This window comes from Alexandromys fortis, unplaced genomic scaffold, assembly GCF_014885135.2.
Source record: "Alexandromys fortis isolate MF-2015 unplaced genomic scaffold, M_Fortis_MF-2015_v1.1 scaffold_359, whole genome shotgun sequence".
Taxonomy (NCBI): domain Eukaryota; kingdom Metazoa; phylum Chordata; class Mammalia; order Rodentia; family Cricetidae; genus Alexandromys; species Alexandromys fortis.
The window spans coordinates 401,424-417,461 of NW_026068230.1; the positions used below are offsets into that span (position 1 = coordinate 401,424).

General features: G+C 43.4%; 1 protein-coding gene across 1 annotated transcript in view; it reads left to right on the forward strand.

The window, feature by feature from the left end:
• The window catches only part of Tsg101 (tumor susceptibility 101), a 31,831-nt gene that overhangs the window by 2,350 nt on the left and 13,443 nt on the right, over positions 1-16,038 (forward strand). The window contains exons 2-5 of the mRNA XM_050130820.1: positions 4,045-4,129; positions 8,869-8,934; positions 10,732-10,895; positions 12,996-13,122. Coding sequence (XP_049986777.1) covers positions 4,045-4,129; positions 8,869-8,934; positions 10,732-10,895; positions 12,996-13,122 — 442 coding nt within the window. The remainder of the gene's footprint in view (positions 1-4,044; positions 4,130-8,868; positions 8,935-10,731; positions 10,896-12,995; positions 13,123-16,038) is intronic.

Consider the following 16,038-nt stretch of genomic DNA (forward strand, 5'->3'; position numbering starts at 1 on the left):
TTCCCCTCACCCCCCCCCCCAAAAAAAGCATATGTATGGGTGTGTGCACATGAATGCAGGTGCACACAGAGACCCGAAGGTATTGAATCCCTCTGAAGCTAGAGTTACAGGCATTTGTGAAGCACCTAAGCATGAGTACTGGAGACTGAGCTCTGGTCCTCTTCAAGAGCAGTGCATTCCTCTAACCATGAATGTCTCTAGCTTCCTCCTCCCCCATTTTGAGGATCTCATTATGTAGACCAGGCTGACCTCTCCCAGAGATCCCCCTGCCTCTGAGAGCCCCTGAGACTAAAGGCATAAGCCACAATACCCAGCCAAGTTGATGGAAATGGTATCAGGACTGCTCGGGTGTTCCTCGGGTATAAGAGTGGGAGGGAGACAACACCTGCCTTTGCTACCGCTGCCGCAGACCGTGGTTGTAGCTGTGAAGGTAGAAGTCAGATTCTGGAGATAGATGTATCGTTAAGGTTTGTTAAAGGATTTATTTTTAAGTATACATCTGTATGTATATGTATATATGGGTGCCCATGGAAGCCAGAAGAGGGCATTGGAGCCCCCGGAACTGGAGTTATAGGCAGTTCTGAATCTCCCAATGTGAGTCTTGGGAACTGAATTTGGTTCCTCTGTAAGAGGAGCAGGTGCTGTTAGTCACTAAGCCATCTCTTCAGCCCAAGATTCTGGATACATTTTAAAGGTAATGCTGAGGTGGATTTGCTGTGGGTTGAGAGAGAGAGGCTCAAGGATAATATCCAAGGTTTGGTGATGTAATAGGAGCAGCGGGGCTGCATCCCCAGCACCCCAGCTGCCTCACTAGCTTATGCCCTGAAATAACAACACACAAATTGTATTCTTTTAAACACTGCTTGGCCCATTAGCTCTAGCCCTTACTGGCTAACTCTGATATCCCGATCAACCCATCTCTAATAAACTGTGTAGCACCGGTCTTACCGGCAAAGATTCAGCCTACGTCCATCCTGGGTCGGAACTTTATCGTGTGTGCCTCAGAGAGCAGAGCTATGGCATCTGCCCGGGAGAGGGGAGTATGGTGTCTCTGAGCTCACGTCCTCTTCCTCCCAGCATTCTGTTCTGTTTACTCCACCCACCTATGTTCTAACCAATAAAATGGGCCAAGGCAGTTTCTTTATTTTTTAACCAGTGACCTTCCTCCATCAGTTTGGTACAGCTGCAAGAGTGAGGATGTGGGAAGAATAAAATTGAGAAGATGGTAAGGAATTTTGTTCCTAATCGGTTTAACGTTCATTGGATATGCATCTGTTAAAATAGCAACTGGATATACACAGTACTCCCTCTTCCCCTACCCACGGGCAGTACTTTCCAAGACAAAGCAGATATATTGAACCCGTATATATAGTACTTTTTGCTGTGTATCCCTATAAGAAAATTTAACTTAGCTGGATGGTGATGGTTCACGCCTTTAATCCCAGCACTTGGGAGGCAGAGGCAGGTGGATCTCTGTGAGTCAGCTTGGTCTACAAGAGCTAGTTCCAGGACAGTCTCCAAAGCTACAGAGAAACCTTGTCTCGGAACACCCCCCCCCCCCCAAATTTAACTTACAAGTTAGTTACAGTAAGGTTAATAATAATAAATGTAGCAGGGTAGAATAATTAGAAAATATATTCTAATACAATTTCTGGCATTGCTGCTCTTGAACTTCAGGCCCATTGAGTAAATTAGATCTTTGAGCACAGCACTGGGACAGTTGACCTTAGGCCTGTCAGTCACCAACAGGTAGGGTAGCTGTATAGTGTGGATATGCTGGATAAAGAGATGACTCACTGCCTGGGCAGGGCAGTGGAACTGGAGTTTTCATCAAGATGCCATGCTACTTAGAAATGCAATTTAGCTAGATGGTGGTGCTGCGCACCTGTAATCCCAGCACTCAGGAGGCAGAGGCAGGTGGATCTCTGAGTTCCAGGACAGCAAGAGTTACAGAGAAACCCTGTCTTAAAAAACAGTCCCCCCCCAAAAAAAAAAAGAAGAGAAACAAGAAAGGGTGAGAAAGAAGCTTTGATACTTTAAAAAAAACAAATGAACTTTGTTTTTGTTTTTTAACTTTTTCATTACATTTATGTGTGTTTGCATGTGTGTGTGTGTGTGTGCACACGCAACAGTGAGCATATGGAAATGAGAATATAACTTGTAAAAGTACATTCCTTTCTGCCATGGAGTCTTGGGAGATTGGATTCAGATTTTCATGCCTTTACCTGCTGAGCCTTCTAACCAACCCATGAACACGTTTTAAGAGGAAGAAATCAGCTTGGTCAAATACCACTTATAAATAAAACGAAGACAGAATTGGAACAGCAGACCATATAGCAGACATTGATGACTTTAATAAGCACTTTTGATGAAGGCTGATTTTGCTGAGGCAAAAATTATGCATGCTTCCCTTACGACCTCTTTTCCCACCACAGAAAATCCTACACACTTTGTGTTCCGACATAGCCAGGTCTGCTCACATCTCACTGTTCCGTGATAGAATGTCCACAGCTGTAGTAGGTTTAAAGAGAAACCTTACACAGTGATTGCTGACACCACAGGAACACCCAGACACTTGTTTCTTCCCAGTGAAGAATGGCCAACCATAAAGAGCATAAAAATCTTGACTCTCATAACTTTTAGATCCAAAAACTAATTTAAAGGATCGTGTATATTAAAATATACCAAGAGAATGAAATGAGCAGCCATTTATAAATTATGGGACCTTTCATAAGTCAGGTGGACAGGTTTGCAACAAAGAAGTTCCAAGAGGTTAAACTAGCGGTGAGGCTCTCACTGTCAGCTGAATACTAGGTTAAATGTGGGCTCTCCATATGATTAATATAATTTAGCAATAAAGAGCCTTGTGCTTGTATTAGTCTCTGTTGGAATAACTGATGGCTTATTTGTGGTTTTGTTTTTTTTTTCTGTACTGAGAGAATTGAACCCAAGGCCCATAGGCATGCTGGGTGAGCCTTTCCTCTGGGTGACATCGCCAGCAGCTAAGTGTGTTTCTGCTCTTTAAGACAAGCCCGTTAAGAGCTTTGCATGGCTGGAGCTTGTCAACCTATGAGTGTCAGTGTTATGATCGTTAGCTCCTGCCAGATATGCCTAAAGCAGTGTGCTCGTTCTAGAGTGGAGAAGACCAGTGGGTGAGAGCAGTGCGGGGAGTGATCTTGACAGTGAATGAGAAAGGTTTTGTTAAAAGGGAAAAATACACTGTAGTCTCTGAGTAGCCTGTAATTCTCCAGTGTCTTAGGACTTGAGGCAGATCATTATTTTGGAGCTAGATTAGTCAGCAAAAGGAAACCCCATGAAATTTTTTTTTTCCCCTTTGGATAGGAACTTTTTTTTTTCAAGACAGGGTTTCTCTGTAACTTTGGAGTGTGTCTTAGAACTAGCTCTTGTAGACCAGGCTGGTCTCAAACTCACAGAGATTCTCCTGCCTCTGTCTCCTGAGTGTTGGGATTAAAGGCATGCGCCACCACTGCCCTGCGGTAACTTTTTTTAAATGCCTGCATGGATGTCCATGCACCTTGTGCGTGTCTACTGCCTGCAGAAGCCAGAAGAGGACATTGGCTCCCTTGGTTCTGGAGTTACACAGTGTTGTGAACTGCCATGTGGATGCTGGGAATCCGTCCTGGGTCCTCTGGAAGAATAGCTAGTGCTCTTACCTGCTCGTAACCACCAAGCCCTTTGGATGGGGCCTTTGAACCTGATTAAGTGCTAAAGTAGTAGAGAGCAGCTCCGGTAAGAGTTCACGCAGGTGGCAGTAAAGAGAAGAGAGCCTGGGCCCTCGGACTTTAGTGTTAATGATGACTCGGAGATCCAAGAAGACTGCAACAAGGGAAATAACATTTTCAGGAAATCCAGCCTGGCGGTGGCACACGCACCACCCAGCACTTTGGGGCAGAGGCAGGCGGATCTCTGTGAGTTCCAGAACAGCCAGAGCTACACAGAACTCTGTTTCTAAAAAGAAAGCAAATCGGTCAATAAAGTGATGTACATTGGTTTTGAGTGAACTTTGTACTTTTTTCTTTTTAGTACAAATACAGAGATCTAACTGTCCGTCAGACTGTCAATGTCATCGCTATGTACAAAGATCTCAAACCTGTATTGGATTCGTATGGTAAGTTAATGGGTCGAGAATATCCATCACTGTGTTTGAGTTTGTTCCTTGTGTTCTTAGCTACAATTTTCTTGTTTTCCTTTTCAGTTTGTTGGGTTTCCAGCTGAAGGGTTGAACTTACGCCTAATAAAGGTGTCAGGACACAGGAGAGTATATGTCTGAAAAGAAAGCGAGTACTTCTAAATCTTAAAAAGTGTTACCTTGACACAATACTACACAAGTTTAGGCTTGGGAGATATTTGTTTTTCTGTGCTGGAGATCACACCTAAAGTCTCATGTGAGAATGCATACCTCCAGCCCATAGGAGGAAAATTTAAAGATAATTTAGTTTATCATTTTCTAAAGTGTTTTTCCCAAAATATTTAAAGAAGCATGCTACAGCAAACGTGTAGGTCATACGACAACCTAGAGGAGTCTGTTCTCCTTTCACCATGTCAGTTACGGGGATTGTACTCGGGTCATCAGGCTCTGCAACTGTGCTCTGCCCAGGGAGTCATCTTGCCAGGCCTTTTACCAGAGTTGTGAAGACGGTTGCTAAGAGCAGAATTCTGTGGTTAAGTTTTAACAGTTAGAGATTAAACAACATTACATGTATCCAGGAAGCATGAGCCTATGATCTCAGCTACTCAAGAAGCTGGAATCTGAGGATGAGTTGAGCCTAGGAATCTAGGCCAGCCTGGGCATTAAATGAAGTCAGTCAGTCTGTCTGTCTCTGTGTCTGTCTCCTCTCGCCTCTTAGTTTTTAAAACTCGATTTCACTGTAGCAGGATGTCTTAGGCTCATCGGTGCGCCAAAGTGCAGCCTGTGGTGAAGCTGAGAGGTGGTGTGCCATGCAGGGATTGCCAGGATCTTAGTTCCTGGTGCTCAGCACCCCCTTCCCCACAGCACCTCTCTTCTCAGGAGCACAGCTCAAGACAACTTGGGACTAACTGTCCCTTATGTTTTATAAACCTGCAAACTTTTGGTTTTGTTTTTGTTTTCCGAGACAGGTTTTCTCTGTAGTTTTTGAGCCTGTCCTAGAACTAGCTCTTGTAGACCAGACAGTTTTGAACTCAAAGAGATCCACCTGCTTCTGCCTCCCGAATGCTGGGATTAAAGGTGTGAGCCACTATTGCCTGGCTGCAAAGTATTTTTTAATAACGGTCTTCAGTTTTAGGTGCCAGTTTGTCTTTATCCTGAGACAAGATAAATTTGTAGCTGAAGTAACACCTGGAGGAGTATTTATTTGTTTATTTTTAAGTGCAGCAGGCTTTTCTGTCCTCACAGAATGCTTCTACTCCCATTAGTCCCACTTTGAACACACGAGGGTGCCAGGGCTGAGAGGAAACCAAGTTGCCTCCTGTCCACTATGAGGTCCTTGGCTCTGGAGGCAGAAAACTGGGTTTTGTCACTGAGACTTTGTAAACTGCATTCACTGCAGGGCTTGAAAACAGTGGGTCTATGGAGAGGTGGGGGGTAACCGAGGGTCTGCCTTATTTCTGTCCACATAATGCATTGACTATGAAACTCCTCATGGGACCAAAATTAATGCCAAAGTGGCTCCAGTAGGCTAGGCTCTGGACTCCCAACTCAAGAGATCAACCTGCCTGTGCCTCCTTAAGAGCTGGGATTAAAGGTGTGTGGCTTTTACTGCATGCTGAAACTAACTGTTAATCAAAACTGATAGAGTCTAACACCATCACACAGATTTTATATGGTTAAACCCAGCCTAAGCTATTATCAAAATACTTTTAGAGTAAACAACACTGTAAATTTAAATGTAGTTTTTCAACATAGGAATATTTTTGTTTTGTTTAATTTTTAAGATAAGGTCTAATTCTAGCCTAAGATGTCCTGGAACTTACTACGTGGCTCAGGCTGTCATTGAACTCATCGTGATCCTCCTGCCTCAGTGTCCCAGGTGCTTTCAAGAACGTATTATAACTCTAAGATGCACAAAATTAGACAGTTGTCAGCAGAAGAGCTGGTGTCGCCAGTGTAGCTGTGTGTGCTCGCCTTGTTTGTTATAGCACGTGTCAGCTCTTCTCACTGAGAGGTTATCTGGGAAAATCCACCAACTTGCTGGAGAAGCTGTGGTTCAGTCTCGGACTGCAGTCAGTGATCTCTTGACTCCATTGTTGTGGGCCTGAGGTGGGGAAAGCGTCGTGACAGAAGGATATGGTGGAGGAAAGCTGAAGGAAGAGAGAGAGGTCCGGGATGAGAGATGTTCCAGCTTGGTCTACCCACTTTAGTAATGCCGTCACTATGAACACTTTGGTGATTGATTCACCGCTGAGGCTGTGCTTCCCATGGTCTGGTCACTTCTCTGGGGCCCATCAGTAGGCAACCGAGACCTCAAGATAAGAACCTTTGAAGGGTGTTTCATATTGAATCATATGGGGGTCCCTACAAGCTTCACAATTGGCAGCAAAATATTCTGTGGAGAGGCAAAAATGAAATTTGGCTCAGCACAGCTTAGCCATGCTGGTTCACACTTCTGGAGTCTGATGCCAGGCAGTTTAATTTTTACATACTTAAATACAGTGAAACTTTGGAAAAAAGTTTCTTCGTGATAATTATCACAACAAAGCTTCAGGCTGACTACATCTAAACTCCCTTGCAAAGTATTTGTCTTTCGCAGAGCACCTGGGACCTCTTCAGCAAGAATGGGTCTATTTACTGAGAAATAATGCTCAGGACAAGGGCCTGGGGAGAAAGGGTTTGTAATAAGCATAATAGCAAACTTGCGTAAAGTGCATGGGACCTCTCATGTGGTTGGGTTCTAGTGACTGAGAAACTATCTCAGAATTCTGGGGGAATTTGGGTGAGAACTGGCTCCACAGACTAACAAAAGATCATCAGGGTATCAAACAGTATTTCCTCTGGCTTTCCATGTAAACATTGCTACTTTCTTCTGTTAAAGAAAAGCCTGTATGTTTAACAATGTGGACCTTGTGTCCTACAAATCCGTAGTACAGCCTTTGCCCTGTGTTACAGTGTTTGTTCCAAACAGTCATTAAAAATGAAGCAGTTCGTGCAGCACAAATTATGCAAAAGATAGAAAAGGCCTTGAGGTTCATTTTCATTGTCGGCACCAACTCAGCGGCTTACAACTGTCTATAACTCCAGTTCCAAGGGATCTGCCACTCTTTTCTGGCCTTTGTGGACTCCAAGTATGTACATAGTACAGACATACGTGTCAGCAAAATACTCATTCACCTAAAATATGGGTTTGTTTACTTATTTGTTTGTCTTAAGAAAAAAGAGCCAGGCCGTGGTGGCCCACACCCTTAATCCCAGCACTAGTGAGGCAGGCAGATCTCTGAATTCAAGTCTAGCCTGGTCTACAGAGTGAGTTCCAGGCCAGCCAGGACTACATAGTGAAACCCTGTCTCAAAAACAAATGAAAGAGAGAGACAGGCGGGCGGGCAGACAGGCAGACATGGTAAGTAAGTTGGAGAGATGGCTCGGCAGTTAGGATCACATATTACTTTTCCAGAGGACCCATGTCTAATTCCCAGCATTTGCATGGCAGTCACAACAGTTTGTGACTCCAGTTCCGGGGGATGTGGTGCCCTCTTCTATCCTCCATGCACACATGGTCCACTTATATACGTGCAAGCAAAACACACATAATGTAAACATAAATACATTTTGAAAGATGTCTGTACTTAACTGTGGAAGTGTCTCTGTTTTCACTACTGTAGTTTGATTCCACCTTGAGATTGAGAATGACAGGATTTCTGTGTAAGTGAGGGTGGTCTTGAACTTCTGATTCTCTTGTCTTCACCTTTCAAGCTTTAGGATTATAGGCATATACCACCGTGCCCAGTTTATGCAGTGCTGGCAATAAACCCAAGGCTTAAAGCACATAAGCACTCTTCCAACTTGGCCACAGTGAGTGGGGGCTTCTAAAATGAAATGATGGTTAGCTTTGTATGGCATCACTTGGCAGTGACTTCTTCCTCCTTTTTAGCATCACTAGGGGTCAAGTCCAGGGTCTTGATTCTAGACAAGTGCTTCATTTAAACTATACTCAGTCTTGATGATTTTTATTATTTACTGATATATTTATTCTTTTTTTTTTTTTTTTCAAGACAGGGTTTCTCTGTAGCTTTTTGGTTCCTGTCCTGGAACTAGCTCTTGTAGACCAGGCTGGCCTCGAACTCACAGAGATCCACCTGTCTCCCGAGTGCTGGGATTAAAGGCGTGCGCCACCACCGCCCAGCTGATATATTTATTCTTAAAATTGTTTAAAAAAACAACTTATTGGGAATATAATTTTGGCATAATCATAGGCATCCATCTCAGGCCTACAGTCCAGTAATTTCAGAATGTTATGGGTTTTTTGTTTGTTTTGGGTTTTTCAAGACAGGGTTAGTCTGTGCAGCCCTGGCTGTCCTGGAACTCCCTCTGTACAACAGACTGGCCTCAAACTAACAGAGATCTACCTGCCTCTGCCCCCCAAGTGCTGGGATTAAAAGGCATGTCCCATTACTGCCTGACTCTTAGAGTGATTTTTTAAATTGGCTTGGAATTGTCTTTAGTTGGAGACCCAAAGCTTGTATTTGGGAATGCCCCACTCAGATCCATTTTCACAGGAAACCCAAAGCTTTTTAAGCCAAGTCAACAAAGGAGTCTTATTACTGAACACTGACAAGTTAACCTCATTTCCTAGTTAACTGGTGTTTCTGAAAGAATAACTTACTTGGTGATCTGTACAAAAATGCTCATGATTACATTTTATTTTTTCCTTTCAGTTTTTAATGATGGTAGCTCCAGGGAGTTGGTGAACCTCACTGGAACGATCCCTGTGCGTTATAGAGGTAAATGATATTTATGTATCTGCTGACAAGAACATGCTGCCAAGGAGTTACGGCCTTCTTGACAAAAGAGCCTTTTAACTCCAGTTCTGACTCCCCTTTATTTAGCAGCAGCACCTCACAGTTTTGCTTTGTCTTAACTTTTCTATCAGGTAGCAGCAAAGAGGTGCCTCACAGTGGATGGGATTTGCTGTTTCGTGGGATCAGCACTGTAGAGGGGTCTTAGGTGTCTGCTGTTTCAGCCTCTCACCATTCACACCTTTCTGACTGTGGTGAAGTGGTGCTTTAATCTAAAATAGGGACACAGTTAATTTGTCTTCCTGCTGTGCAGTCTGAATCTTGTGACCTTGGGCATCCACAGCGTTCGGGAATAGTACCTAACTCAGGCACTGACAGTCCATGGAAGCATACGTGTAAGGCTTGGCACGTAGCCTGGTGTGAACTAAACAAACAGTCAAAGGCACCTGTTACTTACAGCCATGCTATCGGTGATGGCTTTGGATCACTTGTCTCTCTCAACCAGTCGATTCTCTGCTGAGTATAAGTGACAAGTGAGCATTTAGTTTCTTAAGAGCCCATTCTGCTTCGGGACAGTTGTGTTTGATAATTATTCCTTATGGCTAGCTAGGACATATATGTCCCCAGAGAGAGGAGCTGGGGCCAGGGCCAGGCCCACCTTCAGAGGCCCTGCCCTAGTGACCTAATCCTGTAACGTAGGCACCAGAATATTGCCATCATCTGGGGAACAAGCATTGACCTTAGGGGATATTACACAGCAGTCTGTGGTTGCAGTACAGTGAGGTTCAAAGGGAGAAGAAGGGCACATAGGAAGATCACTGTCAGTCATTTGTGCCTGACATAGTCCCAGGTTAACTGAGAGCATCTGTGACAAATGTAAGCCTAATTACTACCTTCAGCATTGCACAGGGAAATGAGCTCTGGTGGGAATGCATGAATATTGATTTTATCTAAGGGAAGCCTGCTTTTCCCTCAGCCATTCTTCATGAGTCAGCATACACGTCCAAGTTACTGTAGGGATTCCTTCCCCCCACCCCCTTCTCCAAAAAGGGAATTCTAACTGTTGGTAATAAACCTAAGGCTTTGTGTATTACAGTTACACATCGTAGATGTGTTTGGGGGCTGAGAAAAAACTTGGAAGCTCCACTAGCATCTGATTTCTTTAGGTGAAACATGCTTGCGTATTTCTTCCTACTGGGCTTGTAAAGGTGAAAGTGAAACCCATGTACTTCAGTGTTGAAATGGTTGCTTGGGACATTTGAGAGCACTGAAGGCTGGTTTGTGTTTAATGTGGTAACTGTTGCATCTTTTGAGATCCACTATTGAACTATGGTAGTCAGGTTTCTATTTCATAAAAAGAGGAGAGGGTAACAGCACTGATTCTGAGTAATTACCACCAAAGCTGCCACAAGCATGGGTCTGGTGGAAGACTCAGCAAGGCACCTGCTACCGTTGGAGGGTAGAAGCTGGCTTTGGAAGGGAGTGGGTGTGTCGTCACTGTCCTCCCTTCCCCTTTCCCAGCCAGGCCTTTAGCTTGAATGACAAGAGTCAAGCAGCAAATGTTAGGTTGAGTCAGAAGAATTTCTCCAGTAGCAAGCAGTCAGCACTTTTACCTCTCAGGTGTGGCTTACAAACCAAAACTCCAAGAAACAGCTTAAATTTTAAAATATAAATAATGCTTTTGCGGGCAGTAGTGGTGATGTTTGTTGCCCTCAACTTCATATATTATACTCCTGGAAACTAGTAAAAGTAGAGTAATTGAGATTTCTTCTTTTCTCTCAGGTAATACGTATAATATTCCAATATGCCTGTGGCTGCTGGACACATACCCGTATAATCCCCCTATCTGTTTTGTGAAGCCTACTAGTTCAATGACTATTAAAACAGGAAAGCATGTGGATGCAAACGGGAAAATCTACCTACCGTATCTGCATGACTGGAAACACGTACGTATCCCGTGGTTCCTTGAGTGATTGCATGTGTGTTCTGCTCACTAGCATCTGTCTGCAGTTTACACTTTGGGAAGATTCCAAGGACAGTAAGTAAATTCAGACAGTGGACCAGTCACTGGACTGAGGCAGTTAGAAAAGACTCATTTATTCCTTTGTTTAGTTTTTGGTTTTGGTGGCTTTTGTTGGTTGGTTGGTTGGTTGGTTGGTTGGTTGGTTTATTAGAGTGTCATCCAGGCTGACCTCAAATATGTAAAGATCTATGCTGCCTCAGTTTCCTAAGTACTAAGATGCAGACGTAAGCTACAATACTAACCAGGTAGAAAGGTTCTGTAACAGAATCTATAATGCTTATTCATCATTTTATTTACTTGAATTAAACTTACAAAAACAGACAAGGTTCAGAGGTAGAATATTTTTTATAAAAATAGGTACACTGATGGGATCTGTTTGAGGAACTCAATCTTACTCTTAAAAATATCGCTGTCCAGGATAATATCTTGTGTTTCTGCTGATAGTGTAACTGGCAGGCAGCATTTGTACTACAGATAACCTAGGCCTGTATTGTATTGGTGTTCTCTAGAGGAACAGAACCAGTACAGTGAATATGTTACAAATGAAGCTTTTATTTTATTTTATTTTATTTTTAATATTTTTTATTTATTATGTATACAGTATTCTGTCTGCGTGTATGCCTGCAGGCCAGAAGAGGGCTCCAGATCTCATTCCAGATGGTTGTGAGCCACCATGTGGTTGCTGGGAATTGAACTCAGGACCTTTGGAAGAGCAGGCAATGCTTTTAACTGCTGAGCCATCTCTCCAGCCCAGCTTTTTTATTTTTTAAGATTTATTTATTGGGGGCTGGAGAGATGGCTCAGCGGTTAAGAGCATTGCCTGCTCTTCCAAAGGTCCTGAGTTCAATTCCCAGCAACCACATGGTGGCTCACAACCATTGGAATGAGGTCTGGTGCCCTCTTCTGGCCTGCAGACATACACACATTGTATACTAAATAAATATTTTTTAAAAAAAGATTTATTTATTTTTATTTTTTGTGTATGAATGTTTTGTTTGTATGTGTGTATGAACCACATGTATGCCTGGTCCCTGTGGAAACCAGAAGAGGGTATCAGATCCCCTGGATCTGGTGTTGGCAGGCAGTTGTGAGCTAACATGTAGGTGCTGGGAACTGAACCCAGGTTCTCTGCGCCCGTGTTCTTCACTGTTGAGCCACCTCTCCAGCCTTACAAAGACTTACGAGGTTGGTTTATGTGATAGTGTTGGGTAAACCAACAGTGGCAGTCTATACATTAGGGAGGCTGAGAGCCCAGTAGCTCCTCAGCCCCTGAGGATGAATACCTCAGCAGTTCCAGTCTGTGCTGATGGCCTGGAGAGTACATGGAGATGCAGTGGTTTTCAGTCTGCGTTAGAAAGCCAAACCTCAGACACTGGGTTCCAAGTGGTGGTGGCAGTGGGGTGGATACATGGGTGCACTCACAAGCTAGAAGTGGAAGATGGGCGGGAAAAAGCAATGATCTTTTGCTCTTTAACCTCTTGAGAGGGAGAACTTAGAGATAGAGTGAGCTTGTGAGAGCCTGGCCTTGAGCTGGCCCAGTCCCTTCTGTTGAGGTGATCCTCACTGGTTGCTGTTTCTGGAAGGCTTGTGCCTGTTCTGTACTTTTTCACAAGTGATTACTACACCAAAAGGAGAACTGAGGGTTAAAAAGATACATCCGTGTTTCCATGCTCATGTAACCCATTGTCTGCTGTGAACATGGATGTGTTTAGGAAAATAGCTGGGGCCACACGTGACTTCATGAGTACGGGTACAGGCCACACAGCCTGGTGACCTGAGTTTGACCCCTAAACTCAAGTCAAGGTGGAAGGAGAGAATTAACTGCAGAGTTGTCTTCCAACCTCCGTGCACACTGGTTGGTGTATGTGCTTGTGCACACACATCGAATAATAAAAAGCCAAGAGTGAAAAGTGTCAGACTAAGTGCAGACTTTAGTAATAACAACAAAAAAAAATGCCAAACTCTTCTATTTTACTGAGAAATAATTATGGCTGACTTGATTTCCTGTTCCACCTCCTTTTAGCCACGGTCAGAGTTGCTGGAGCTTATTCAGATCATGATTGTGATATTTGGAGAGGAGCCCCCAGTGTTCTCCCGACCCACTGCTTCTGCGTCCTACCCGCCATACACCGCAGCAGGGCCACCAAATAGTAAGTGTGGTTGTGACCTGATACTAAAGTTTGCAGAAACCAAGAGAAGCCTTGTAAAACTCTTAAAAATAATGTTACTTTGCTTTTTAGCTTGTCTTGTTAGTGGAGTTTGGGGAGATGTCCTGAGGCCCCATGTCCACATATACAGGTTCCTACCAAAGACTGGTATTGGGGCTTCCATCTGTGGGTAGAAGTCGGAGTGTGAATGTTCTGGATTCCAGAGTGGAAGAGAAGATGCCAAATGGAGCTAGAAGTTTTAAATTATGCATGCCATGGAAAAGCCTTACTTGACCACCTGGAAAGCAGGTGTAATTTGAAAGGTACCCTGAGGTCTCTCTGAGACTCCAGGGTCAGTGTGGTAGAGAATTAATTGCAGTCAACTAGCTCATCCCTTGAGCTGTTCTGGGTATACACAATTGGACATCTAGCTCTGTGGTGCTTCTCTACGGTACAGCCAATTTGTGACTACCTTGTTGGAGGGATGAGGGCATGGGCACAGTACTGGTCCACTCCTGGGACAGCTCTGCTCTGTCCCTGTTCTGTTTATGTAAACGACTCTTGCTGCTACTTCACAATCATCCTGGGTAATTAAGAGTTGGTTGTACTTAGCTTGTTTTGACATTTTTGTTTTGTACTGTTTTTGTTGTATTTTAAGTTGTGATTCTGACAAACTTCTCTTTGATGACAAATTATGTGAACTTTATTTCTTTCTACCTAAAGTCATTCATTCTCTTGTTTTAATCTATTTTTCCTGGAGTATCTTGATCCATGGGCAGAATGGGAATGTGAAAGAAGTGACTCCTCTCCTCTCCTTCCCCTTCCTCCCAGAGTAAACTTGGCTTTAGGACTAGTGCTTCCTGTATTAAGGATGTTAGTAATTTGTCTTAGTGAAGTCCTGTTGACTGAGAGTTTTACGTTTAAAGCACTAAATATTTCCTAGTCTGATGCCCTCATTTATTTGCTCAGATCACTTTGTTACCACTTAGACAAAGGGAAGATTTCTTTATTTCTTTCAGTTTCACATTGGCTTTGGAAATAGAGTGTTCCGGAAAGAAACCGCACTGGTCAATGTTGCAATCCAGTTTTTCACTCACTGTCTCCTCAGGCACTGAAAAGCTAGTTTAAGTCGATCACTAAGAGACCACTGTACTGTCATCTCTTCCAGTTTTAATAGCATTTTAGACATGTAGGTAGTAGCCATCCTATCATCAGAATGGCTGTGAACAAAGGTCTGGATTGCTCCCATACGTATCCTAAGAAATAGCCAAGAGGCTGTGATACATATTTGAATAAATAGTTAATAGTTGAGAAATCACTGCTCAGAAAATTTTTTATCTCTTCAGGGTAATTTTTGAATGATGAGTCATGCTACAAGACATTATTAAAATCAAGTACAATAGTGTGTGCCTGTAGTTCCAAAGATTTTGGAAGTTTTGCCAAGAGATTGTGTGAGCCTAGGGGTTCAGGGCCTGTCTAGGCAGCATAGTGAGACATTGAGTCTGTAAAAAGTCAGCATCATGGGACTGGAGAGACAGCCCAGTAGTTAAGAACACCTGTTGCTCTTGCAGAGGACCCATATGGAAGTTTACAACTATTAATAATTCTACTTGTAGGGAATCCTTTCCCTCTTCTGAACCCTTGGGCACCAGACACGCATATGGAGCATCTAAGTAATTGCAGGCAAGACACTCAGACACATAAATTTAAAGCCAGCATTATATCCAAACCTCAGTTTTTAAAAAAGATTTATTTTAATTGCATGTGAGTGTGTTTATGTGGGTATGTGCATATGAGGGCAGGTGCCTCAGAAGGCCAGAGGCAGCAGATCCCCTGTACCTGGAGTTGCAGTCATTTGTAAGCTGTCCCGTGTGGGTATTAAGATTAGGACTCAGGTCCTCTGCAAGAGCAGTACTTGCTTTTAACCTCTGAGCCATTTCTCTAGCCCCTCAAACGGGTGTGTGTGTGTGTGTGTGTGTGTGTGTGTGTGTGTGTGTGTGTTGCTTCTTAACCATGGAACCATCTTTCCAGGCCCTTCAGTAACTAGTTTTTAAGATAAGAAAAGAAATATTACTACTCTGAGATACTGGTTTGCACATTGGAGAAAGTAGCATGGAAGTGAATGATATTGACCATGTGTGTTGCTAATACTTAACAGTGGACTCGCCTTTTCTCCGAGATCCTACTTGAAAAGTATCTGTGTGTGGAATGGAATTGTGACATTTGGGGAACTTTTTTTGTTTTTTAATGAAATACTGAATCTCATCCTTCATTATACGTAGGCAAAGTATTACAGCATATCCTGAAACATTCTAACAAGAAGGCTGTGAACCCTGATTTGTTGGGCTGGTAAAGGCTTCCAAACCTGTTGTTGATAGCAGCCCAGCGTACTTCTCCCACTTGCTTGCATTCTTTGAAGGCTCCGTGTCTCTTTTTCTTCGAGCTTCATCTGTCATTCCTCTACTGGATCACTTTTGTTTCCTCTACCTCTCAGGTTTAGATTAGCTCCTTCCCTGGATGATCCCATAGATAGCACTCTGTGCTTTCCCTGTCAGCACAGTTAACAGAACACACTTGTGACCCTCTGTGGCCCCAACTAGATTCCAAGCAACATGTGGCCAAGGATTCCTTCTCGTCTTGTGCCTTCCCTTCTTATCATCCTCTTCTCTTCTTCTCTGCTCTTCTCTTCTTCTCTTCTCTTCTCTTCTCTTCTCTTCTCTTCTCTTCTCTTCTCCTCTCCTCTCCTCTCCTCTCCTCTCCTCTCCTCTCCTCTTCTCTTCTCTTCTCTTCTCTTCTCTTCTTTCTCTTCTCTTCTCTTCTCTTCTTTCTCTTCTCTTCTCTTCTCTTCTTTCTCTTCTCTTCTCTTCTCTTCTTCTCTTCTCTTCTCTTCTCTTCTTTCTCTTCTCTTCTCTTCTTTCT